This window comes from Poeciliopsis prolifica, unplaced genomic scaffold (genome assembly GCF_027474105.1).
Source record: "Poeciliopsis prolifica strain line A6 unplaced genomic scaffold, Auburn_PproV2 SCAFFOLD013, whole genome shotgun sequence".
Taxonomy (NCBI): domain Eukaryota; kingdom Metazoa; phylum Chordata; class Actinopteri; order Cyprinodontiformes; family Poeciliidae; genus Poeciliopsis; species Poeciliopsis prolifica.
Window position 1 is genome coordinate 2,945,103 of NW_026562388.1, and position 25,668 is coordinate 2,970,770.

The 25,668-nt window shown below is 40.4% G+C and overlaps 1 protein-coding gene across 2 annotated transcripts in view; it reads right to left on the reverse strand.

The window, feature by feature from the left end:
- Positions 1–25,668, reverse strand: part of ppp2r3a (protein phosphatase 2, regulatory subunit B'', alpha) — a 62,166-nt gene that overhangs the window by 13,036 nt on the left and 23,462 nt on the right. For both annotated transcript variants that reach the window (XM_055038223.1, XM_055038224.1), the window contains exon 2: positions 11,089–14,610. In XM_055038223.1, the coding sequence (XP_054894198.1) occupies positions 11,089–13,845 (2,757 nt within the window). In that variant the 5' untranslated portion in view covers positions 13,846–14,610. The remainder of the gene's footprint in view (positions 1–11,088; positions 14,611–25,668) is intronic.

Below are 25,668 nucleotides of genomic sequence, written 5' to 3' on the forward strand. Positions count from 1 at the left end.
CTTATGCAGTTTTTGGACAGTAAAAACAAATGGTTTTTTTTATTATTATTTTGAAAATAAATCTAATATTTGATTCTAACTCACTTTCCAGAGTTTTATGTTATGTTTTTTAATGCATTTTTTTCTACCTGAAGGTGAAGGTTGCTATTCTCACGAGACTAATGGAGGAGTTGTGAGGGCGTGCTCGTCTATGGAAATAAACCCAGAAAAATAAGTGAGTCACCTTATGTTTTGGGTAACTCCCTGTACGCCGTCCTGAATTCTTCGGAACAACTGGACGCCATACCGAAGCCAAGGTCGCATACCGATCCCACACACAGCTACACACACTCACAAACTTATTATCTTCTTTTCCTACCCTCCTTCGATTCTTATGTTGCAGTGGGAAACAGTCCGCAACTCATAATAAACAGCAAATATGTTCCAGTATTTCCCCGATCCCTGTTTTGTCACAAAATTATACATCTAGCACTTCTGGATCTCAACCTTATCAATTGCAGCAATGCATCTATGAACTCGTTTATCTCCGTATAAAGAGATATGCGTGTGTATTTAACTGTGAGCCCCAACAGATGCCGCCAAGCAGCTGTGTGCTCTTTTCCTGTCTGACTGACAAATGGTGTAACCAAGCCTTCCCGGCCCCGCTCTGCCTGGGCCTGAGACCAGTTTAGCGGTGAAGACAGTGAGATTGGTGTGGGGAGTCTGATCCTTCAAACATCCAGGATTTAGTGCTGTGCTGCGCTCAGGTGACATGAAAACAAACTCTGGCACAAACTGTTCCCTTTAAGAAGGATGCAGAGAGCCGGCACATTGAGGAATGACTAAAGAGAAAGAGACACAAATAATTCAAATGGAACTGATGTGATTTACAGTAGCCATTACCTTTTTTTATTGCTTACTGCAGAAATCAATGTGTGTTTGGGTTATTTTTGGCTCTTAAGGTTGTTAAGCTGTAGCTAAACTTTCACAAAGTCCAAGTACAGAACAGCTAAAATTGGACACAGCTCAGTGATTTATCCACTTGAGTTCTATTCAATTAATTTATAGTGCTATTTTAAAACAGATTTCCAACAAATGTTAATGTTAAAGTAAAATGGTGAAGTATTACACTTATTTCAATCCAGTCATGTAGAAAGGTGGAAATTCTGTTGCACACAGTCCATACATATGTAATGTAAGATGCGTCACAAGCTGTAACGTTGCGTTTTTGTGTAGCTGTTTTTTTTTTAAATTCAAAATAAAAACACACACATACAGACAGCCTTTTTCCTGCAAAATTACATCATAGGAATATTCTTTTTCTTTTTAGCGAATGTATCTGAGTGTCTAACTCCAAAACAACCAAATGATTTTCAGTATTTGTGATCACAAAGAAAGAGAGAGTGATTTAGCTGCAGCAGCTTCCTTTGTGATTTTTTTTATTGTACTTTGCTAATACTGAGGTGCTAGAGCAAATGGTTCCCCCTGTGAAAACCTGGTGACGGGGAGTTAAGGAGAGAAAAAGATAACTGAAGAAATAATGGAAGATTACTGGAGGAAGGACGGAAAGCAATGTGTGTTTAGGTTACGAGTGCTAAATTTCCCAATCCTGTCCTATGCTTACCACTCGGACCCAATCCAATTCCACTGCAACAGAAATAAATGAGTCAATAGCCTTCACAGCATTGATCCTATAAGTACAGAACCGGAAGTATTGAGGGGTCAGCTGTCCTGCAACACCCGTCACCTGACTGTGGAATACACACTTGAGATGCACACATGTCGTCCACAAGGACTTAATTAGTCCGCACAAATTATTCTGCGTGAGTCTGTGTGAGCATCCATGTATGTCTTGATGGATTCACTTAACTGGAACTGTTTATTCCCGTCTTTAAGAGCAGCTAAATAGTGTGAACATGACAGCTTCCTTAACACACACACCCAACCCCACCCCCACCCCACACGCACACTTAATGAAAGAAACTGGCTGCCTACTGAGTGTATATTTATCTGGATGAGGTTAGCGACTGATTTCATATTTATTTCTGCTTCAGGCACCAGGCAGAGTTTACTCACACACACATTCATTAAAGGACGCGGGGCCAACAGTGTCATTTACAAAATATTGGGAAAAGATGATTTATGCCTAAAGACTTTAGTCATTAGACATGAAGTCAAGTTTAAAATATTACAGGGTAATGACAACTACCCTGTAATACCCTGTAATTACCTTGTAATATTACAGGTAATGACAGTTTGGTTGTCTTTATTCTAGCTTTTTGAATTTAAGTTGAACTCAAGAGTTGACACTTGAGCACAAACTTGGATAAAAAGCCTGCTTTTAGTGAGCCAGCCAAATTCCAAAATTATGTCAAACCTTTGAAACAGCATCAAAAATAGATGCTGAGCAAGCAAGCAAATTTACAACCAGTATCGTGGAGTGAACATCTGTTTCAGCTGGACGGACACAATATCCTGCTTAGGTCATTGAGCTCAAGCTATCAACAGATTGATGAAGTCCAAGAAAGTCAGTCTTTTTGTCTAGTTTACCTATGATACGTCACATGGACTGAAGCAAGAACGTGATGGAAGTTTTTGTCCTGAAGAGAGTAAACCAGACTTTCAATCAATTATTTCTATAACACTTTCCACCAACACAATGTTGGTGAGCAAAGTGCTTCACAAAATAAAGAGACCTTTTATTTTAGAGCAGGTCAAAAGGAAGAAAGGTCTTTAAAAGTTTGTCAAAATAAATATAAAAAACCTCTTGAGCTTTGATTTAAAGAGGCCAAGTTCTTTTATAGGAGAACTAGTGGAAAGAAGAAGGTACAACTGCAGAAAAGGCACAGTCACCTCGTGTTTGTACTTTGTCTGAGGAACAGTGAGTAAGAGATTTTGCCACAAACAAAACCTGAAAACACTGTAGCAGTTCAGAAACAGGTTCTTAGGTTTCCAGACAGCAAGACTTTCCATTGTGCAACAAGAAAATAGGACATCATACCATGGAAAAGAAGCTTTTTCCCCTCAAGATCTTTCAACTGAATTTGAAAAAGATGTTCGTTTAAAAGAGAATCTTATATGGATTCTTGTATAAGTCTTGCAGGATGAGGAGTATTCACAATGGGAAAAAGGGCCAATTATTTTCATTCATTGAATACAGACTGAAGCAGTCTTAGTAAGAAAAGGTGGAAAGGAACTCACCTAACTAATTATTCTTAAATGTTGACTCAAATGGGCATAAAGGTTGACAGTATCTTCAGTGTTGTTTCATCCGTGTGTCCATTTCCAATTATACTTTAAAACCTTGCCAAGAGCAGCTTTGCTCTGGGGTGGCTCATTCACCAGAGATAATACTTCTCAAAAACATTCCTCTGGGCTTTGCTGTCTTCTGTCAATAAACACAATGACCCCGGTCCAATGAAAATCATCATGGCCTTCCCCTCACATTGCCTCCATGTGTTTTAAAGACAATACGCCGCAGTTTCAGTGCCAAAATTAAGACTGTTGCGCCTCCAACGATGGCTACTTTTTTGTCACAGAAGGCTATACCCATTCTGATCTGACATTTGTAACTAAGCCACTAAAAACTGTCACGAAGAGGCGAATATTTATGTAATCACTTATTTTATGTTAATTGTAATTCTATAGGAATCAGTTTTTACTTTGACATTCAAGGGTTTATATGTAACTTTGTTGGTGGAACAAAAAGCCACATTTTGTACATTATGATGGATACTTAAAAGCATTTAAAAAGGGTAAACCAGCCAAGAGACTGAATACTCTTTAAAGGCACTCTAAGCTGTCTTACTGAAGAGAGCGTATTGAGACAAAAAACCTTTTATCCAAATCCGATACCAGTACACGGGGTGCTCCCCAATCTGGGGAGGACCAAAATGTAGCAATTAGTTCTAATATTTATGTTTTGCTTGGGGGATGAAAGAAACATTAAGAAGATTTACAGACTATAAATATGTCCGACTGCAGGGATTGATTTTGCTTGCTTGGATCTAAAATGTAGGAGGGAAAGCACAAGTTTTCTCAAAAATTGTGAGAACTTGCTCAGTTGTATATGATTTTACTAAAAAAAAAAAAAGTGTTCTGTTATTTCTGGATCTAACTGAGATTATTTCTGGGAGTTTTAAATTAAGTGAAATAAAATTAAGTTGGTAAAAAGAAAACATTTTGTTTTCATTATATAAGTGTAGCTCCACTTTCAGTCTCGCTGGAGAGTGTGTATTGTTTTGAATGCCAGCCATATGCTTTTTTTATGGGATGTTATTTTTTTAGACCGAGAGCAAAATTACCTCTTCTAAGTTTAAACCTAAACCTGATATGATGGGAAACAGGTTACTATCCCATGTGTATCCATGTGATTGTACAGCAACTCGCTTTGGACCAACACTGCCAAATGCCATCACCATGGTGATAACCCTTTCCCTGGATAGAGATGTGGGAGGAATGCTCTCAGGGCTCCCATGCCAAGAATGGGAAACACAGTTCACTTAGCTGCTCTAATGTGCTTTATTTCCAGTCTCTCTTCCTCTTGACAAGGAGCTGCAAGCAGTGGGAGTGGGAGCTGCAAGCACTCCCACTCCCTTGGGAACCGACCCCCCCCTCCGCAAAGTCTGAAAGATTGAATCAGGTTCAAGTGCCACTTCCATGATAGATGAAGTGAATCAGTGCTATCCACGGTCTAGTTCACATCCGAATCAGAGGAAGACAACATGGGAGTAGTTAAAAACACAGCTGCTTCTGTCTGAGTGGAAGCAGAGGCTGTTCTGGCATAATGAGATTACCTCCTCAAACACCAAAACAGACCATGATGCAGGTTTTATCCTATATCAAAGTATGTGAGCCCGAGAGGTGGAATCAAAACATTCACCAAGAAGCTCCATCTTCAACTCCAGCCACGCATTTGTAAAAAGAAAATTAGGCCCGCACAAGTATTCATGCCCCACATACAAAATTTGTAGACACACCTCCAAAAGTTTTTTTTTTTTTTTTCCCACTTACAGTGTACACTATAATCATCCACTCCTGTTTGTGGACCTTAGATGTAAAATGTATGCAGACTAAGTGATTTTTGATGTTTCACATTACTTATTTAAAGTGCATCTCAGGATTCAAAGCAACTATTCCTGCATAAGCAGTACTGCTGGATTACATGATCTAGACTTGTTGCCACAGTGTAGTTTCGCACAGCTACCAGCAGAGAAAAGAAGCACCTTGCTTTTTTATTGAAACAAAAAGTAAGACATCAATGATTCCAAGTCAGATTCAATGCCACAGCCTTTCAAAATTGTATTTAAAGCCAACAAATAGAACTGAAACGTGTTTATAAACATTCGAAATAATGCTTGGTACATAAAAAGACCATTAACTTCCCTGCACATCCTGCACTATTTTCATCCAGGCATGTAAAATTTTATTTAAATTCTGCAACACTCAGGTCGTCCTGCAGATGGTGCCAAAAATCTCTTATCATGTTGAAACCAAGCGTGCGCTTGCAGTTAGGCTTAAGTCACACTAGAGGGCAGCAGAACTCTGTTGTCACCACCCAGCAGTGAGAATTGACTGACTGATGATGACGCCGAAGATTCTGACCTCCTTTTGGCTTTATATTATCATCGACTCACTTTTGTGAATTAGATATGGCTTGTATTTGCATCAACATAGCATCAGCATGAAGAACTGCCACTGATAACTTATGTTAAAAGCAAAATAGACGTTGATTAAGGTTGAAACTTTGTATTCTTATATGTTATTCACATTGAGTTATATTAGAGTTTGCCAAGTTAAGACATGTTTTCTAAGCATAAATCCTGGTATGGATTCTGGTGAGAGCTTCTCATCAGCGATGAAGAACACCCCTGGCTTAGTTTGGGTGGAGCTGAGCTAGGTTCAAAGAGAGATAGATAAATACGTAGGCTGGAAGTTGATGGCAGGAGGAATGGGTAACACCCAAGCCTTTACAGAGCCATAATGTTCTGTATAACTGGCAAGCTCTTTTACAAGGAAACAAAGATCCCTGAGCACACACAGGCCCATACACACCCATCCCCAACACAGTGGAGCCGATTTATATCTAGAAAAAACAAAAACATTCAGCCTGCGTCTGATCTCCCATGGTGCCGTAATTCTGCAAGGGGGAATCCCAGTCAGCCAATCGCATTGCACAACTTATATTCTGGGACGAGGGAGTCCTTCTTCCTAACTTCTGCACATAAACATGTTGTGGTGGTTTCCACAGCAACCTGGGGGAAGCTGAGGGTGTTACGCAGTTGTGACTCCCTCCGCTGACTTTTCAGATGAATAACTCCACGTGCACAAAAAAGTTGGGGTTGCACGTAGAGTGCACACACACACACACACTCATACTTGAGAGGCACGCATCACACTAGGAACAGCTGGACGACATCCAAGTGTTCACTGTGAGTGGAGAACTAAGGAGTAGCCTCAATGAGCATGTGCACATAACAATAAATCAGAGAAACATGGAGGTGACTAAACCATTTCTAAGCAGTGCCTTGCAAACGTATCAAAGCTGCATGAATTTCTTTTATTATGGTGACCACAAATTTTAGTGTATTTTTAGCTAAAATGTTAGTCTGCACCTGTCTGTTGCTGGGGTAGACATAACCTAGTAGACTTGCAAATGTATTTGCAAAAAACTCAATAATTCTACAGTGCATTGACTTGCTTTTTAGATTTTTATTTGTAAATCCTTTCAAAAACCAGGTTCATTCTTTCTCACAAATATGCACTACTTGTGTAAATTCAAATACTACAAAAACACACACAATGGGTATGGATGCATTTTGCAAGCCCCCATGTGTGTGTGATCACTTGGATGTGTGTGTTGTGGTGAATGTCCCATTGTTCAGGCTGACCTTGGAGTCTATTGGGACCATTCTTACTTGCACAGCAATCCAAACCTCCCTGGCTGAAAGTATATTGTCTGTAGCTAAAAGTGCATGCATTCATCCGTGTATTTGCACCTAGGTCAAAACGAGCAACTTTCCACGCTTGGCCAAAGTTCCTGCTGTGACCTTATTTCCTGTGCAAGCGGCCAAGGAATGATGTCACCCTCTGCAGACCCAAAGTCAACAACTGCACAATGCATGGCCCACCGGCATGAATCGTTTCCCCCCAGGTGCTGCAATTTGAGTTACTCCATCTTTCTGTTGCCCTTTTCTAATATCCATGTTTTTTTTTTTTCATTTCTTAGACAGGAACTAAAATAAAAATATTTTATTTCTCCTCTTGTCACAAACATTTATTCTTCTGCCATGGGGTTCATGGTGTTGGAAAATCTGAAAGAAATAATAATAAAATTAAGAATTTATTTTTATGTTCATGAGAGGACCCGGCAGGCTATTATGGTTGTGAAAAATAGTTGCAGTCTGCCTAAATAATTGCAAACAGCAATTTTGTGATTCCCATAAGAGCTCTGCTGGTTCTGATGGTGCTCGGCCGCTATTGTGAAACTATTATTTTATTTACAATAATTGTGCTTTCAGCGAAGTGAATATTGTTTGGCCATATAAACACAAACCGCAAAGGGCAAACCTTTAATTTAAGTTTATTATTGCCTGGGTAGCTGTTTCTCTTTTATCCTTATAGTTTTAGACCGAAATGCAATGCATTTTTCAGAGTAGGACATTCACAATGCTTTCACACTGTCAAGTAAATGATCTTGCTTAGTGTCCTTGTACATGTTTACCACTTTCCACACATTCGGAAAGAACAGTTGGCCAACTACAGCTATTTTGGAGCAGCAAGCAAGTCCCAAGCAGTTGGCATAACCACTCGAACCACCAGAGAGTTAATAAAGCCATCAGAATGGCAGCTCTCGATGCCGCCAGGGGCCCAAGTGTGTCTGTAAATTATGTCACCGTTCGCAGAGCAGAAACAAAAACATGTCAGACTCCAGCTTCTTATTTTTGGAAGAGAAAGAAGCTGCTGACATGATGAACCTCGATTTGCGGCGTCACTGCAGCCACGTCTCTATGCTCCAGATGTGGTCTTGCCTTTTTTCGGCTGCCACACTTGTTGTCGTGAAGATTAACGGGAATTTTCTGATTGGATTCAAAAAAATAAAACTAAAGCCATTGAGAGATTCTCAGACAACCCAAAGCAAAAGAATATTATGTAACATAATTATAACTGATGCCATTATATTGCATATTGACTAATGCAGTTGTAATTGTTATCCATCAAATTCATTTGTTTTATTTTAGTTTTGATAAATGCACCTCTGGAAAAGAGAAATAATAAATCATCATTAAATTAATACTTGTTCTAGCACTAATGCAGAATATCACTGCATTTCACCATTTTGCTCTTCAGGGTAAGACAAGTATACTGTAACAAGCTAATATTAACTGGTTCGTTAGTCAGGCTATCTGCTCGGGAAAAACCTGCAGCCATGTTGCTAACAGCTTGCCAACTGTCATGTTATGTTAATAACATAAGACTGATGTTCTCACTCTTTAATTTCCATGTTTTTTTACAATTAAATACATTTCTAAACAATAAAATGTGTAGAGTTTTTTTGTTGGTTTTTGAAGGCTTCTTTCAGTCAGTTGACAGTGAATATGTAGCAATAGGTGGAGGAAGGATATGATGGATTATTCTAGTTCAAGTCTCAAACTGTTTTTCATCAATAGTATCCAGATTGCCTCAAATACGGTAGGAGTTCAAATATTGTATTACATTAAACACAGACATTAAACAATTGTCTATTAATTTGAGATTTAATTTACTTTTCCAAAACTGTCCTGAATTACTTTAAATTACTTTTAAATTGAGCAAATATACAACTACTCTATATGAAAGGCAGATGTACATTTATGTACAAAAGAAAAAAAAAATAGAAAGTCAAAATCTAAAACTCGAGTGGCTTGATCATTGCTGAACAATATTAGCATAATTTCCAGAGTGCCTGTCTTCGTGGTGGGTGCCTAGGAGCTATTCTCAAACTCAGATGTGACATACAGTAGCAGTGGATCATCTTACTGATGAGACAACACACACACACAAACAGACATGTTTTCGTAGGACACCAGTCTTCGTCAAATGAGACTCGTTCATCTGCAGGTCTTTTTCTTGCATTTCCACAAACATACCGCTTTATACAGCTGAAAAATTCATAATAAACTTGTGTTGACTAACACATCGTCCCACACACCACACGCAGGTCCATTTACACTGTGGCGACAGTAAGTCTGTTAGCGGGATGCCATAGTACAGAGGGGTGGACAGATTTAGGTCTGCCTAGCACCTAGTTCAGCCGGGGGCTGGAGTTGGGACGAGGAGGGGATGCAGGGTAATGACACCATTAACACTCAACATGCCAACAGCCCCAACCTCCCTCCACCAACTCCAGCCGGGCTCCAATCGCCACGTCTCATTAGGTTTCTCTGCCCTGCACACAGCAACAACTGTTATTCAACTCTCCCAAAATACCAGAGCGACCAATCACAGGGCGGCGAGAGAAGTTGCAGTGATCATAGACTTACTGCCTCACTGCAGGTAAAAGAAGGACACTAAGAAGATCAACGCAACCTGCAAGCTATTAAAAAGAAATCTGAGAATGCATGAAGCACTGGAGGCAGAGAAGCAGAAAGAAAATAAAAAGTGAAGAGGAAGCAAAATCAACTGGGAAGACTTGACAACGAAGGCCGGAAGAGATTGTGTAATGATGCGTTTGTTTGGTGTTTTTGTTGCTGGTAGCTCTGCTCCAACAGGGCCAGCTACCATGGTAACCTCATATGTAGGTGCCCTATATCAGCAGGGCATAAGGTTACAAAGCTCGCCATATAAACACATATATGCCGAGTCACATCACTGGGAGCCTTGTTAGGAGGACTGATGGGAGAGGATTAAAAAATTAAAAGAAGAAAGAAAAGTGACAATAGAAATGATTTGAAGGAGTGTGGATGTGGAAATGTGGGCATGTCTGTCGCACATAATTCTCTAAATCCATAATGTGCAGTTAAATATCCACATCACAGACAGGTGGAGACAACCCTTCTTTCTGAGATTACACACTGCAATGTTGGTACCCACTGTGATGCACATGTACACACACACACACGCAAATAACATGCTCCAGTTCCCTCCTTCACAGCCCTAAATTACCTTTAAATATTCCCCAGCGAGGAAAGCAAAGCACACACACAGCCTCCACATACATACACACCGACAGAACAAAACACATACAGGAAAAGTCAACAGAGAAAGAGCGCCTAAAACAATGAGCTGTTCTGTTCCACGATTCAGAGTTTCAGCCTTTATTATTCAAGCACAGACACTGAAACCGAATCACCACACTCATCACATGTAATTACACTTTTCATTCAGCCCCCCGTAACTCAGAGTAGCAACATTTTATAAGGCAGTTGTTTATGAGGGACTTTTTATGTAGGATTTTATATCTTTTGTTCTCAAAACTTTTAGTACTTTTGCTTACATTTTTATTTTGAAAACAGGACTTCATAGTTTTCTTCTCAAAACTTGTAATAATTGTACTCAAAGCTTTTCCTCGCGCTCAGACTTAGTCTCTGTTTGATTCTCTGCTCGCTTATGAAACTGCCTTTCGGCTCAGTCAACTGGCAACCTCTCAGCCAATAGAATAAAGGTGTTGTATTGGGTGCGTCTGTTTCCTTCTAGCGGGTGTGCTTGTGTGGCTTCTATCGATTGTAGCAACCTGTGCTACCCATTGGATGTAGGGAGAAACATCAGCTCTTAGGTAGGATTTTATTCACCCCTCCAAAGACAACATATTTGAGTTCATAGGGAGTCTTTTCCTGCCCCGGATGTCCTTCAAAGCCTTCAAAGTGGCACCCAGCTAAAGATCAGCATTATCAGTGTTTGACTAATTGCAAAGACCTGCAGTGATGTTGTCTTCCTGACAATGTGCACCACCATAAATAGAGTAATAAATAAAACATCTTGAGAATGTTGGATCTAATGGGTACATTTGTAAATAAATCTATAAGATTTATTGGGCTTCAAAGGGTTGTAATATAGTGGCTTGAATATACATCTTCATAAAGTAGTGAATGTAAGTATCTTTGGTTAATTCATTGACTGTGGGTTACTTACCCTGATGACCTCTGGAGTCTGCCGGATGAGAAGGGTAGAACCAGTGTTTCTCGAAGCCAGGGGTTCACCATCAGCAATGACGGCATCTTCTGTGGCTGATATGGCAACAGAAGATGGTTCTTCTACAGAGACTGCAGGTGCAGGTTCATCTTCAAGGGTGCAATCCTGAAGGTTTCCAGCAGTATGAGCGCCAGAAGCAGGAGGGGATTCTGAATGAACCTCGACTGTAGGAGTTTCAGTAGTTTCTTCTGGCACTGACTTAGACAAATTTTGAGGATTGGCATCTGATGTAGTTTTCGGTTCAGTTTCAACTGCAGCATTGCACTCCCCTTCAGATGCTGCACTTATAAAAGCTAATGCAGATGAAACTTTGGGTGTGTTTTCCTGAGTGTGGTTTGAAGCCACAGGTTGGACTATAGCTGTGTGAGTGAAGGGAGCAGGGGGTACTACCGATGGGGTTGTGTTGTCTGGTGTTTCGGCCCTACCAGCAGTGACGAGTGTATCCTGCAGGAGCCTCATCACCTCCTTCTCCTTTCCAACTTTTCTCTCGGCACTACCTGAACTCCCTGCCCCAGAGTCAACAAGTTCCTGGGCAAAACTTTCAATGCTCTCAAGAATTCTCAACAACAGTGCCCCATCCTCTTCATCTCCAGTGCTCGGTTCACTGTTCTCTCCCTGAGGAGGAGTGTGGCTCTGGGTGACCCTGGAGTTAACACCATTCATGCCCAGGTGGCTGGCTGGTTTTTGAACCTGGTACTGAGCCATTCTGGCTTGAGTAAAAGATTCATTGGAGATAATCGCTTGTCCTCTCTTCCTGGTCTTAGCAGGAAGTGGAGGCTCTGTGGTTCTAGGATGGCTCATACTCTGAGAGAGATTCTCCAAGTCCATCAGTAGCTTATCAATGTCATCATTTCTGTGTGAAGTAACTTTGGGTGTTGAGACTGTTAAAGCGGTGGAGGAAGGCCAAGTGGGAATGTAGCCGGAGCTTCCTGGCAAATGATTTGAAGAGTTATCAGCTATGTTAGATTGGGATAAGTGCAGTTGTTGCCCCATGATAGTTCGATTTTTGTTTTGTGTATTATTAATCCCTCTGGTTGGGTTGTGTGTCAGCTGTGAGATATGATCTGCAGACTTTCCAATTTCTGCCTCCTCTTCCTCAATATATAGAGCTTCCATGGGTGATGTCGGGGGAGTGTGTGTGAATGATGATGTAGGAGAGTTTCGAAGAGGGGAGGGTGAGTGTGTTGGAGAAGAACTAGAAGGCGAACATGTCCCAGGTGGAGGAGACAGAGTGTGTTGGGTGGTCAAAGAAGCATGTGTAGACTGTAGTCCATTGGTAAGTGAGGTACCCTTTGGCACAACTGAACTCTGGACTGATGTGGTATGGATGGAATCTGATTTTAATAATGTGGACGAAGGTGAGGTTGATGAAGGAGCAGAAGATGTTGAGCGTAAAAATTTTTTGGAGATTGGAGGTGACTGCACAACGTCTTCATAGCGGGGAGGTTGCTCATTGCCAAAGATTGGAGAAAAGGGACCCTGTTGGATAGAGTGAATTGTGTTGATCAATTCAGCGAGGTCACTGTGCCCACTTCCAGGTGCACCTGTGTTAGATTGACCACCCTGCCCCGTGCCTCCCAAACTTCCAACCCCTTCCAACTCTAAAGGAAGTCTCTTGAGATAGGAGCTGAGTCGGGTCATCACAGCCCGATAAACACTGTCAGGATTTGTTCCTCCATCCTCTGGCCCTCCACCTGCCTTGCGCCTAATGCATTGTTTGATGATATCAGTGCATTTCTTTAGGTCTTCAGAACATTTAAGCAGGATGTCGAGGCAGGCACGGATGTCTTCACCACCTGCACCCCCACTGCCAGCCTCTGCCCTTGTCTTCTCTAGCAGACGGGCAATTAGGTTCTCCTCTCCAAGGGTAGTGCGGTACAGTGATGCCACCGTATTTAGACTCTGGTCCAGTGATCCAATACTTGAAAGGCTGCTTGTCGAGCCATTACCCACTTTTGTGGTGGCTGACAGAGAACCAGAGCTCCCCTTTAACTTTGCTTCTTCTGCTCCATTTCCTTTCCCTAGCATAAATGGCGGCACATTTTCATCATTAGAAGTAATTATGCCATTTGTAATACTATTAGTTGTGCTTGTAAGACTGGAGCTGAAGTGGCCATAGATAATCTCCAGGTCAGTTGAGCGACGATTAAAAGAGTCAGGGCGTACTTTACGACCTTTGCGGAGAGTAACATGACTAGAGGAGGACAGGCGGAGCTTGTCAAAAGAAAATTCTTTGAGCTTGCCGCTGGCCAGGTTAATGGCCTCTTCAGTAATGTCTTTCAAGCTGCCAGAGCAGCTCAGATTGCCAGAAGATCCTGTGCCACTTGAGGTCTTTTTACCCCGCCATGTGGGGCTGTCTTCCCCTAAAGACAAATTGCCACTGCTGCCCGCCCTCTCCAGACCACCGTTATGAATAGTATCCATGGAAATACAAAGTTTATTATGGTTAGGAAGGTGCGGGGAGATAATGTTACGGGGTCGTATGGGCGAGCTGTTGAAGTCATTGAATGTGGCATCAGGGGCAGCAAGAAACTCAGAGCACGTGCCACGGTGTGCAACGGTGCAGTCTAAACCTTGGGACAGCGCCCCGCATGGCCCTGCACAGTAGTGCACAGCTTGGGAATGAGCACGACGGTCCACCACCACGCTGTTGTAGCAGCTCACACTGCTTACAACGACACGATAGGCTGCTGCCATGGTGGCCAATTTTTTTTCAAGACATAAGATGGTCAATGGGAATAAAATTTACAACAAACAAGAGATGTGTTACAAAGTTTCAGAAAAGATCCTCTTGTTAATAATGTTCACTTTTAAAGAATATATTGCGTCTTTGATCTGATTCGTGTCATTGTCAACAGACATAATACTAACACAAAATATGAATAATTAATACCAGAAAAGGAAGACATATCAACACTTTCAGAATTAAAATATGTTCATAATGTCAAAGCTGCTGGTTTCAAAGGCTTTGATTGCATTTTTTTATTTTTTGGAAGGGCAAAGACTTCCTTGTCTGAGATCTCTGGGTCTCTTAAAAGCAGCTGTAAGGTCCTGCCTTTCTCAAAGGGCGCATTCTCCTTTTGGTCTCCAGCAGCAGCTCATTAGCCACTAATGACAACCATGGAGGAGGGTGACAAGAGAATTTCCAGCAGGGTTATCACAAATACCTCCACAGAACAGCCCCAGGAGTCTCATTCAAGGCCGGGAAGGCTTTACGCTGCTCTGGCCCGTACCCATGTACAGCGAAATGGCATGCAGAAAGAGATCCCATTTTCCTAGCCAGGCTGAAGAACACTTGCTGACTCCAACACAGCTGCAAACTAGCAGGGGACTGGCCAGAGACTCCGTCTTCTCTCTATGACGGGGTGCCTTTAGATCCCTCACTCTTGTACGCTCTTTCAAGCCCTCATGCTGTCAGCGATGTGTTCGAACGAGTATGAGCGTCTGACTGCAGGACACCACCTGTGAGACAGAGAAGAGAGCAGGGAGAGAAGATGAAAAAGAAGGAAAGGAAAAGGGAAAGCAGGGGGAAAATATGTAATTCAGAGAGATACCAAAAGGTTCACAGTAAGCATATTTGAGTGTCTCTGTGAGTCATCAACACAAACCATCATCAAATATGGTACATTACTCACAATGTATGCTTTCATATCTGATTTCATAATGTAATGAAGTAAAACACAGTAAAACCCACTAGTTGGTGGTGCAAGACAGATGAAGCATCACAACAGAACAGTTTTAAATCTGTGCATAAATTGTCAGAGCCAGAGAGACAAGGCAGGATTACTGATCTGTGAATTTGCATTTTGAGCAAGTAAGATGAATTTACTTTATTTTATTTATAACATTTTATTTGCTTGTTTGCATGCCAGAAGCCTCATCTTTGTGCACATTTTTATATACAGCAAATCCGTCACTGCTATGTGCATCATTGAAATATTTACCTAGTTATTTCTTGCATATTGCATCATGTTTACATAATTCACCATAATTATTGCACATCATAAGCTTTTACAATGTTGTGTTTTTTAAAGGTTCTGTTCCAAGCCTTCTTGGAACAGATGTATTTACTCTGAGATTAAACTATAAGGTGGAGTTGATAGGGTATCAGACACAAGGTGACTGATTTTAATTTGAAGATTAAATTTTTTCCTTTTATTTGACAATTACACACTACTTTGCATTTGTTTATTGTACAAAATGTGAGCAAAATATACAAAGGCTTTATGGTTATAACATCACAAAATATGAAAAAGTTAATCATGTACGAATATATACATATACATGTACACATATAGATATATATTTCCCCAACAGCTGTTCTCCACCAAATGTAACATACAAAGATATATTTCCAAATTTAGGCATACCCATTGTGGAAAAACTGACATGACTGCACCAGTCAAAAGAAGTGAAACATTATGTGAATACCTGCATCTTGCCAAAAAAACAGAAACTGACTGAGCTTGACATGAAGCACGCTGCGTCATAAATCTGCAAGCTCCAAGACTTCTTTCAGACCTTATAGCACAGTCAAACGATCATATGGTAATTTTAAATCAAAGAGTCAAAGTAAATGTTTAAGTAAAGTAAAAAATTGTTCGCCGAGTTTTCAGGAGTCAGGTTTCTCTCCTGAGAGAACTACTCCAACTTGAAGTAAAGTAGTCAAAACTTTATCTTTGTCTGACAACAGGATTAAAACTTTACACCAATAAAGGTGAAACACGACAGGCCAGACATGCTGGGAGACCTCCCATGATGCACTGAGACTAAGTCAACTCTGCTGTTTTGGTGATTTATCCTCTCTGTCTTCTGTCTGCTTTTACTTCTGTGCAGGTGTCACTCTCCTTTAAGCAAAACACACACACCCTCTCCCCGACATTATTCTGTGTTTAATTGCTTCTGCTGAGTTTTTCACACCTTCCTGTCTGTCCAGGAGCAGAACAAATATCTCACAGGAGTACTGCATTATTTACACATTAGCAATAGTACTTGGCATTTACAAGTTTGTTGGCAAAGATTTGGGAAGAAGGAAGAATTACTATATATAATATAGATATGGCCAAGGAATCTAGGGAGCATCTGTTTTGGAACATTCAAGACATTAAGGACATGGTTACCCAGACAAAAATGTAATAAAAAGACTTATAGTCAAAAGAATACTATAGTCTGCAGAAGATCGTCTGTACCTGAAAAAATAGCAACTGGGTTTATGTAGAAGACAAGATCCCCTCATCTCTCTTTCATGCCTTTTCCTGTCTGTCCACACACACACATGCACACACGTGCAACAGCTTGAGGCTGTTGAATCAGACTCTTCAGCAGGAAACTGCACTTCCTGGCAAGCTGCACCTAAAATGTGGACGGTCAGAAATAGACTGTTGTAGGGTGGTAATCACACAGACGGGTCCACGCAAACAGCTCCTCTCAAACTCCTTCCGCCTCGCTGTGCACACTCTAAATATCTGTGTGTATGTCTTGGTAAATGACAGCTTCCCAAGCTGATTCTCAGCATGTAAACAAACCACACTGGTGTTTATATCCCACAAAGACCTCTACGGGTACATGTCTGTCTGTGCTTACGCCCACCTATGGGTGTCGATGAATGCCTCACTGACACGTACACATTACAAAAGCTCAGATAAGCACACATACTGTGTGTCTTTAGTAGATTTAGCACATAAATTTTGACATCAGCTTTCAGCTGAATGTCAATATCATGGAGGTTAGTATCTTAATAAAAAACATTGTTTCTTGCAAAATCCACATTGGCCAAGCCTTCTCATAACCATGGTAACAAACTTGCTTCAAGTTCAGAAACAGAGGGTGCCGAGTTTTAATGCTGAATATGCAAATCATGTGAAAGAAGTCTGTTTTCTAAGTGAAACAAAATTACATTCACTGTGCACTTTATTAGTGACCCTCAAATAAGTAGGGCAGTTTTGAGGGAAAAAGGGGATCCAACTCAGTAACACAATGCATAGTGGTGTACCTAAAGTGGCCTGTGAGTGTTTATAGTATTTAGCCATTGGCCAATGGCTGGTATCAAGGTGTACCAAGATTTTAAAAACGTTATTATTTTAGAAATTGGGGAAAAAAATTATTTCAAACTATTCCTGCAGTTTAAAATCTTTTCAATTTAACACCAGAAAAGTGTCGGTATGACCAAGATTTTCCTTCAGTTACATGGAGCACAGAGTAACAGACTTTCCCCACTTTTGTCCTTTGCTGTGCAGTATTGATCAGCTCTATGAAAAAAACATGTATTTTGTAATAGGATAGAAAATGAAGAAAAACCTCTGTTAATGCCTAATAAAACTACGACTGGAAAGCCACAAGCTTGCTTGCCGACTATTTTCAATTAAAGCAATGGCATAGTTCATTCATTTGATCTTTTAACATTTTCTGTTAACATTTTGCTACAGCACAACTGTGAACGTTTTGCTAAATCGATCCATTCATAATGCTATTCTGAAATTCATCCTTGTTATGGCATCTTACTTCCCCGTTTCCTTTTCCTTTGTCGGGCTTTAAAGTCATTCTGCATGTGTGGAGGAAGGAAGTATTAAATCGCCAAAAGCCATTTCAGTCACACCCTCTAATGGTGCCACACTAGTGTGTCTTTGTGTGTGAACAACAGCAAACATGAACAAAAAGAAGCGGTATATCTGAGATCCTTCACTAAATTGTGAATGCCATTTGCAGTGTACATGGACGTGCATTAGTGTCTATTATAGCAAAGAGTGGAAAGGCCATAGAGAAGAAATCGGTCTATTTGAACACGACCATAACAGAAGCCACAAACGTACCCTACGGGAGATGGAACAGGCCTGTGCAAGAATACTCTTCACATGCAGGTACACACCAACACACACACTCTTGTCTGCAAAGCCATATAGATACTAAGAACTAGAACTAGATAAAAAAAAGAAAGAAATACAATGCAAATACTACAGGGGTTGAAATTATTCATACGGGATAAAAAAATATGCCCACTGGCTAAATGTCTCTAAGTGCGCTGCATCCTGACTATATGATTTTGTAAACATTAAAAATGGCTTGCCATTATTTTGGCAGGATATTTGCAAAAATTGGTAGATCTGGTTGAAATTAATTGGTTTTCTCAAAAATAAATTATTAGTATTATCATTATTATCATTATTATTATAGCCTCTTTTGTGTTGTGATGTATATTTGGGGCTATTGACCTTGAAGATGTTAAGAATTTTTTATTTTTTGCTATTTTACTAACGTTGTGCAATGCACCGCTGAGAGCAAATACACCCAATAGCCTGGTTTAAGGTTGATTAACAAAAAGCTGAAAGTGTTACCCACGACTCCTCGAAACATACTACATGTCAACTTTGCAAAATAGCTCAATCTTTGCTTTGTCTGATCATTAGACATAAGCCCTGCTCATGGTGGCCAGCTTTAAATTTCATATGAGCTTCAGGGTCTTGATTTTGGAGTTGATCATAACCTAAAACTGAGTTCTCTTGAAATGGTCATTTGCAAAATCTACTTATGCAGCATTGCAGCCGCAGAGGAGTCGGACTGTCTGGATGGTTTACAGAGAATGGCCCAAAAAAGGAGAAAATATTCAGAGAGAACCAGTTGTGCGGACACAAATGCCTTGTTGTTGTCAGAGGAGAATGGGGACGGTGGTTTGAGATGACAGAAAGGCAGCATTCGCTCTAATAACCACAGAATCTCTGAACAGGTTGAACCTTGAGGCAGGTGAACTGAGGCAGGAGCAGCAGACCACATTAGGAAACAGGAGCTATAATTCACACTGGATCACAAAAGTTGGACAGGTAAAACGGAAATGTCTTCAATTGCAAACATCTTTAGCAAAAATATACATTTGAGTAATAAAAATTCCAACCTCATTTTCTATCTCCATTGCTTTCTCACACCCTTTGATCTTTACAAACGCAGTTCTGACCCAGTTCTCTGAGTCTTTCTGTAATCTCACCATGAATCATTTACTCAGATTACTACGAATCTTCAATACAGAGGCAAGCACACTTCTTATCTTGGTCCTTGCATCAGCTTTCCATCAATCAAACACCCAACTGCCATTTCCTGGCACCAAGAAAAAAAAAAGGGGCAGACAGATATGCATCCTGGCAGGAGTGATGTATCCTTGTCAAGACTAGGTCAGGTTTCAGTTCTCCTTATTCTCCGTCAGCTGTAGAAAGACAAGTTGAACTCGAGGGCAGAGATGGACTTTAGGCCATCAATGCTCTTTATCATGCTTGACAATAACAGAAAATAAGCAAACAGCAGGTTTTAAATGTCAAGGCCATTTGTTTTTTTTTAAGTAGGGGAGTTAAAACAATAAAAAAACTCCCCCACTTATTAAAACGCCATTGCTAGGTTCCACTAAAGATGAGTTACTATGCAAACCACATGTCTGTGGACAAGCCAAAACACTAGTCTAATGGAGGCCTAGCTGACACAAGGACCCAAAATCTGACCCTAGTGCCTTTCCTTTTCTCTCCTAGGGCTAGTTTAGGTTTTCACGGGACTCAAGGAGACCCAAACAGATCAGATCTGAAGAAAGTTTGCAGAGCGCATCGGCAATTCTGTGGAGGATTGAGGCTGGAGATGCGTGGATCTGGCAGCCACTTGAGGGAGTTTTCTTGTTATGTCTGCCAGAAATATTGTCTGGAAGAAACCCAGGCTGACAGCACAAATCACTGCACTCTGGAGATACAAAGACATTTAGCACAAATATATATATACACACACACAGCTGTAGCTACATCTGCAGCTCTGATGGAGTCTGTTATAAAAATGAAATGGCATGAAATTATAGGTTTTACAAGTCATATAATGCAGGTAGATCTGGGAATGGACCGTTTTCATTCTGTCATAAACATAACAAGCTGTTTCTTGTCTTGTATTGTCATGGAAGAATGAGATTAATTCGTTTAGTGGTATTGCCCAAGGATGCTTTACCATAAACGTGGGTCAGTGTCAGATTATCAAGATATATTGTAGACTTGAGTAAAAGATACATCTCTATATTCACATCTCTATATTCACACAAAGTACTTAAATTAAAAATGCACTACATGATCAAATGTAATCTTTAACAGAAAAGCAACAATTATTTTTACAGTTGCTGAAATAATACATTGCCATGCCATCAATTCAGAGTTTTCTAATCTGAAATTTCTTGGATTTTTTATTTTTTTTTTGCAAACTAAAGGATGAGTACAAAAGTTCACCGTGTTCAAAGCAAATATTTATCTGGAAATATTTGCATATGGCTAGTTTTAGCAAACATTTCACTAATTTTGATACCCAGTTTTAGGCAAAAGTATTGAATAAAATTAAAAAATTGACGTTTCATCCTAATTTAGATATTTAAGCTCCAATACATGGAAAACACACTGAAAAAACACGACACTTTAAAGGGATTTCCACAAAAAATAAAAGAAAAAATGTCCAATTGTACAAAAACAATGTACCACTGGTACTCTGTTTAGTTTAAAAAGCATACCAAATATTGTAATAATCTGAATTCACCCCAAAATACACAACTTGACTGTGGTCTATTTGCATAAAAACATTCAGTTATGCAAAAATTAAATAACTGCACTCCTAAAAACAGCATCCAGAGACCCAGGCAGATTATCTTCTTCCAGAAAACATATACAGGCATCAAGGGGACCAGTCTTCCTCCACCTCCTCTTCCTCCTCAGTCTGACCCCTCCAGTGCTGCACCAGCTGTTCCCCCAACACTTCCAGATCTCTGGGGAAAAACAACTATGTGGACACCTCAGCACCTCATTAGTGACAAAACTCCCCCTTAAGACAGGACACATGGTCACACATACACTCATGAGCATAAACACTATATAGTCCCTTAGGGAACCCACTGAGGGCAGAGCAGAGGATGTTTTTGTGTTTCTGTGCATACGAGGGAAAATTGTGACTCACTTCTTTCCTTATGCTTCCTGGTTGAAACTGCCTGACCTTATAAGGCTGGCAGGCACAGTTTGGTTCACACGCGTGGATAAAAGTACCCCTACTGATTCCCATGCAGAAGGGCAGAAAAACACGCCGTAGATATGCAACACCGTGGTCCGTGTGAGAGTTTGATGATTAAAGCGGGCCTAAGAGCCTTCAAATCAGCTTCAGAACAATCACTTGCACACATTGCACGCATCCACACAATGTCACACTCACACACACACCTGTGTGAAAAACCAACACCTACACACATGTCTGCATCCTGCTTCACTGGGAGCTCGTTACGAGCCGGTCCCCGCGTCACCACTGATTCCAAAAACACATTTAGGTTGGTGTCACGCCTTTGACTGTGCTCTGCTAATATACATGGAGTCAGCCAGACATTAGCTACACACAAAGCCTCCAGTTGGCAAACCGGAGAAAAGAACTCACACACAAAAAAAACTAAATAATAAATCCAACCTAATGCACAAAGACAGCTGACCTGGATTCAGACCAGTCAACGCTTTATTTCTGCTACCTCCTACCACTCCAGACCCAAAGGCAACCAACCAAAGGCCAGCTGTATTCAACAGGGGATCAGCTGAAAAAATAAATCAACACAATTCAGAAATTGGGTCAAATCTAGCGATCGGGGGTGCTCAATAACTCAACTAATTTATTTCTGTTCATTTTGTGCTCTGAAATTTTCTGGTAAACAGCTGCGCTGACCTCATGCAACTTGGATTCTGTACCTCTGCTCTCTTCCATGATTTCCAAATGTGATGAAGACTTTGGATCACTAAGCAATGCTCTTTTCTCTTTGGCCCAGTCGACAGGCTTCCTGTGCGTCAGGCTTTTCTAAGCCTAAGGGATGCAACAAACTCTTTCAATCTACAATCCTCTAAACTTTTAATGTCCCTTTGTTTGTGACTCTTTTTGTCTTCCACTGTAGCCAATGGATTCAGCACTTTGGGAACAGCTGGTTTCTTCTCGGCTGACTTATTATGGCTTTGCCTTCTCGTGGGGTGTGTCAGTGACTCCTGGAAAACTGTCCATTCATACATATTTATTTTTATTTGCCAGGAAGTCCCTTGAGATAAGGCCTCTTTTTCAGCAGCCACGAGGCCCGCCAGTGTACAGTAGACAGAGCAAATTAAATAAAGGGTAGAAACATAAGGCATCCTAAAATTCACTGAAGTACAAAATCAAATCAAAATAAAATGACAATTTTATAAAATAACATAACATTACTATTATAATTCCCTTAGATTGCATCTGGATTAACAGAAATAAACTCTTAAAATGTCAAGGATAAATTTCATGTTTTGAATTGAATTCCTGATAAACGTAAGCGTATTACATTAAGACAGCTCCTTTGGCCTTTTATGAGTTTCTTTTTCTGTCCTACAGCTTTCCATGTCTTATCTGAGCTCTGAAGGTGTTTCTAGGGCTCCAATGCAAATGTTAAATCAGACATCTCCATGCCAACAGTCAGACTTGTACACCGTAATGTGGCTGCACCGATGGCAAGGTGACTTTTTGTTTTTTTCTCCTTTTTTCTTTTTTAACTCAAAGCTGTACTCAATTCAATGATCCCTCACTACTAAAAGCAAAAGCGAAAGATGGCTAGGAGCTTATTTCTGGCTCTGGATTTTTAATGGGGTACAAGTGGAGGTTTTTAAAGCAGCAGCAATCTGATCTTAATGGATTAAAATGGATTAGAGATAATAGGCCCCAAACTGCATGTGGAAATCCCCAATCAGCTTTTTTACTCCCCAGGAAAAAGTAATTAAGGGAAAAAATTCATCTACAAATTTAGCAGAACCCCATACCTGGGGACCATCTTTTTTTTTTCCCTTCATGCACAACACTGCAGCCGAAAGTGGTAATGGCTGGCTCTCTGTGCAGTAAATGTTTAACGCAACCAGAATTGTGTAGGCATATCCAACATGTTGGATGAGAAGAGGGAGAACACAAACAGAGATCAACCAGTATGGGATAAAACCGAGCCAGGCGCTGGATTTTTCCCACGCTCCACTTTTGGTTAGCAAAAGCCAGAAAGTCAAGATCTCACATTCCTCACATGCTTTTTTTTTTTTTCCCCCTTTACACACACACAGCAGCATCTTAGCTGCATAACTTAAACATCCAGTGGGTCATCTCTGCATGTTATCTGATTGAGGTGTTAGTTTAAAATTTAATAGAAAATGATGCACTTGTATTTTATTGAAACAAGTGCATCAAAGCACAAGCTCTTGGTTGCGGTTGTAGCACTTACTGAACAGAAAGACAAAAATACTTTATTCTATTGGACCGCCGATCAGACGCTAATCAATCCAGGCATCTCTATACGATGCCTCTACTTCCAGCACTTGCGGCCAAATTGGCTTTAATAATATTTGTACATTGCTTGCCAACTTTCATGCAGAACGAGTCTGAGTCATGCCGAGTGCACGTCTTGCACAGCCTCGTCCCACATGTCCAATTTAATAAACAAACACAAAACTGAAAACTCCTACTGGGCCGGTGAAGGACGCCCAGTATACAGGCAGTCGAGAGAGAGAAGGCATTTGATTTAGGTGGAAGCTTTGACCAGTGCAGCACAATTAGGAGCAAAATCATTATGGAGGAAACCTTCAAAGGTGCTAACATTAAACAATTGAAGTTCCTGATGTAACAAAAATAGCTTTCCTGGATAGGTCTCCAAAAGTAGCACCTTTAAGTGCTGGTTATACAGAATGTATAGAATGTAATAGATCTCCAAACGTAATATCTACGAGAGAGATTTATGGTTTTTATGGAGCAAAGAAGGAGGATGTGCTTTTGTGAAAATAAGAGCAAATGTCAAATTTTCCTAAAATCCCATAGAGGAGCAAAAGTTAGAAGAGCAGGTTATTTTGTCAAAGGGTTGTGTGTGTGGATGTATGTTTGTGTGTTGGGGTGGTGAGGGTGTATGGGTGTGTGTGCACACTGCTGTTCCTGTCCATCAGAAGGTCATATGAGGAGCAGATTAGGTTTTCTAACCACAAACCTCTGTCACCATGGGCCTTCGTCATCAAGCCTGCTAGGAGAGTCATCCTGAGCTGAACCGCTGGTGACTCACCCTCCCTTATCATGGCACCACGTCCCAAAAACACACACGCAGAGAAAAATACTGCCAAATCAGGACTTTGTGATGTAGCCTGAGCTCGTCATCCCCCTTCGCAACCCCAACATCTTGACCAATTTTGGTCGGAGTAGATCGCTGTCCACCGCATGACGGCAGCTAATGGTTGTTTACTTTACTGGATGCTCTGATCACTGCTTGTTAGTTTCCTCACGTCAGAGAGAAACTATCAGGTGATTTTATGATAAAGAACTAAAGCCTAATTCTTAGCTAAAATAGTGTTTGAACGTAATCCTGTTTATATGAAAACAGGATATCTTAGTTATTGTAATATTTTTTCCTTTAAACCCCAAAATATTTTGTTTTATTTTTCCTAAATCACATTTGTTAGGACCCTATTATTACTTATACAGTTGCAAATAAGACTTGTTTTTTTAGATATTTTTGCCATAATGCACATATGATGTGACCAGTTACAGTGCTCTGAAAAATCCATGTGTCCTCTTTTACCTCTTTCAAAAAACAGCATACCGACCGTATGCACATCCTCTAGCAGCCTTGTGGAAGAATTTAAGATTCTTCCACAAGGCTGCAAGATCAAATTTTTAAGAATTCGACCTATATACAAAAACCAATGCGTAATGCAAGTACGTATAACATAACCCTCAACACACGATACCTTGCTTGGAAACATAATGGTGGCAGTCTAATGTGTGAACCTTTTCACCAGCAGAGACAACAATTATGGTTAATAAGAAGATGACTGGAACTAAATACATAAAAAAGAAATAAAGAGGTTACAAAAGATTTAAGACGTGTACAGAGATTCACAACAACCCTAAACAAACTGCCAGAGATACATATAATGGAATGATAGCAGCATTTCATGTGTTAAAATGGCCCAGTCAAAGTCTGATTCTCTGATTCAAACGAATGGAAAGTAAATGATTTGGAAACATGCATAATTTTTCTTCTGGACAAAGACTTGGACATGCATTTTTCATCTGCCAGTCCATTTCTGCCTGACTTAGTGTTGATCTGTCACAAAAAGTCCCAACGAGTTTTATGGATGTAACATGACGAAGCATGAAAAGACTTAAGAGAGTTGAATGCGTTTACGAAACGGTAAGGGCATTTCATATGGCTAAAACTTAAAATAAAAACACTGTTTCCCAATTTTACCAGAACACGTCAACCATGTTTTTAGTCTCTGACTTTAGCTCTTGTTCAACTCATACAGCTTTATCAAAAAAGCTGTTTTGAACGTCTAATTTTTCTAGACGTTCAGTCAACATACTGTACTGATGATACGTGTGTCTATTTTCTTTCTGTCTCCCAGAACTGGATTAATTGCCTTTACATTCCCTCCTCCATATATATCCTTACGTGAAAAGATGTTTATGACTGTAGCTAAAAGATTGAATAAATTTCAATTTTGAAAAGATATT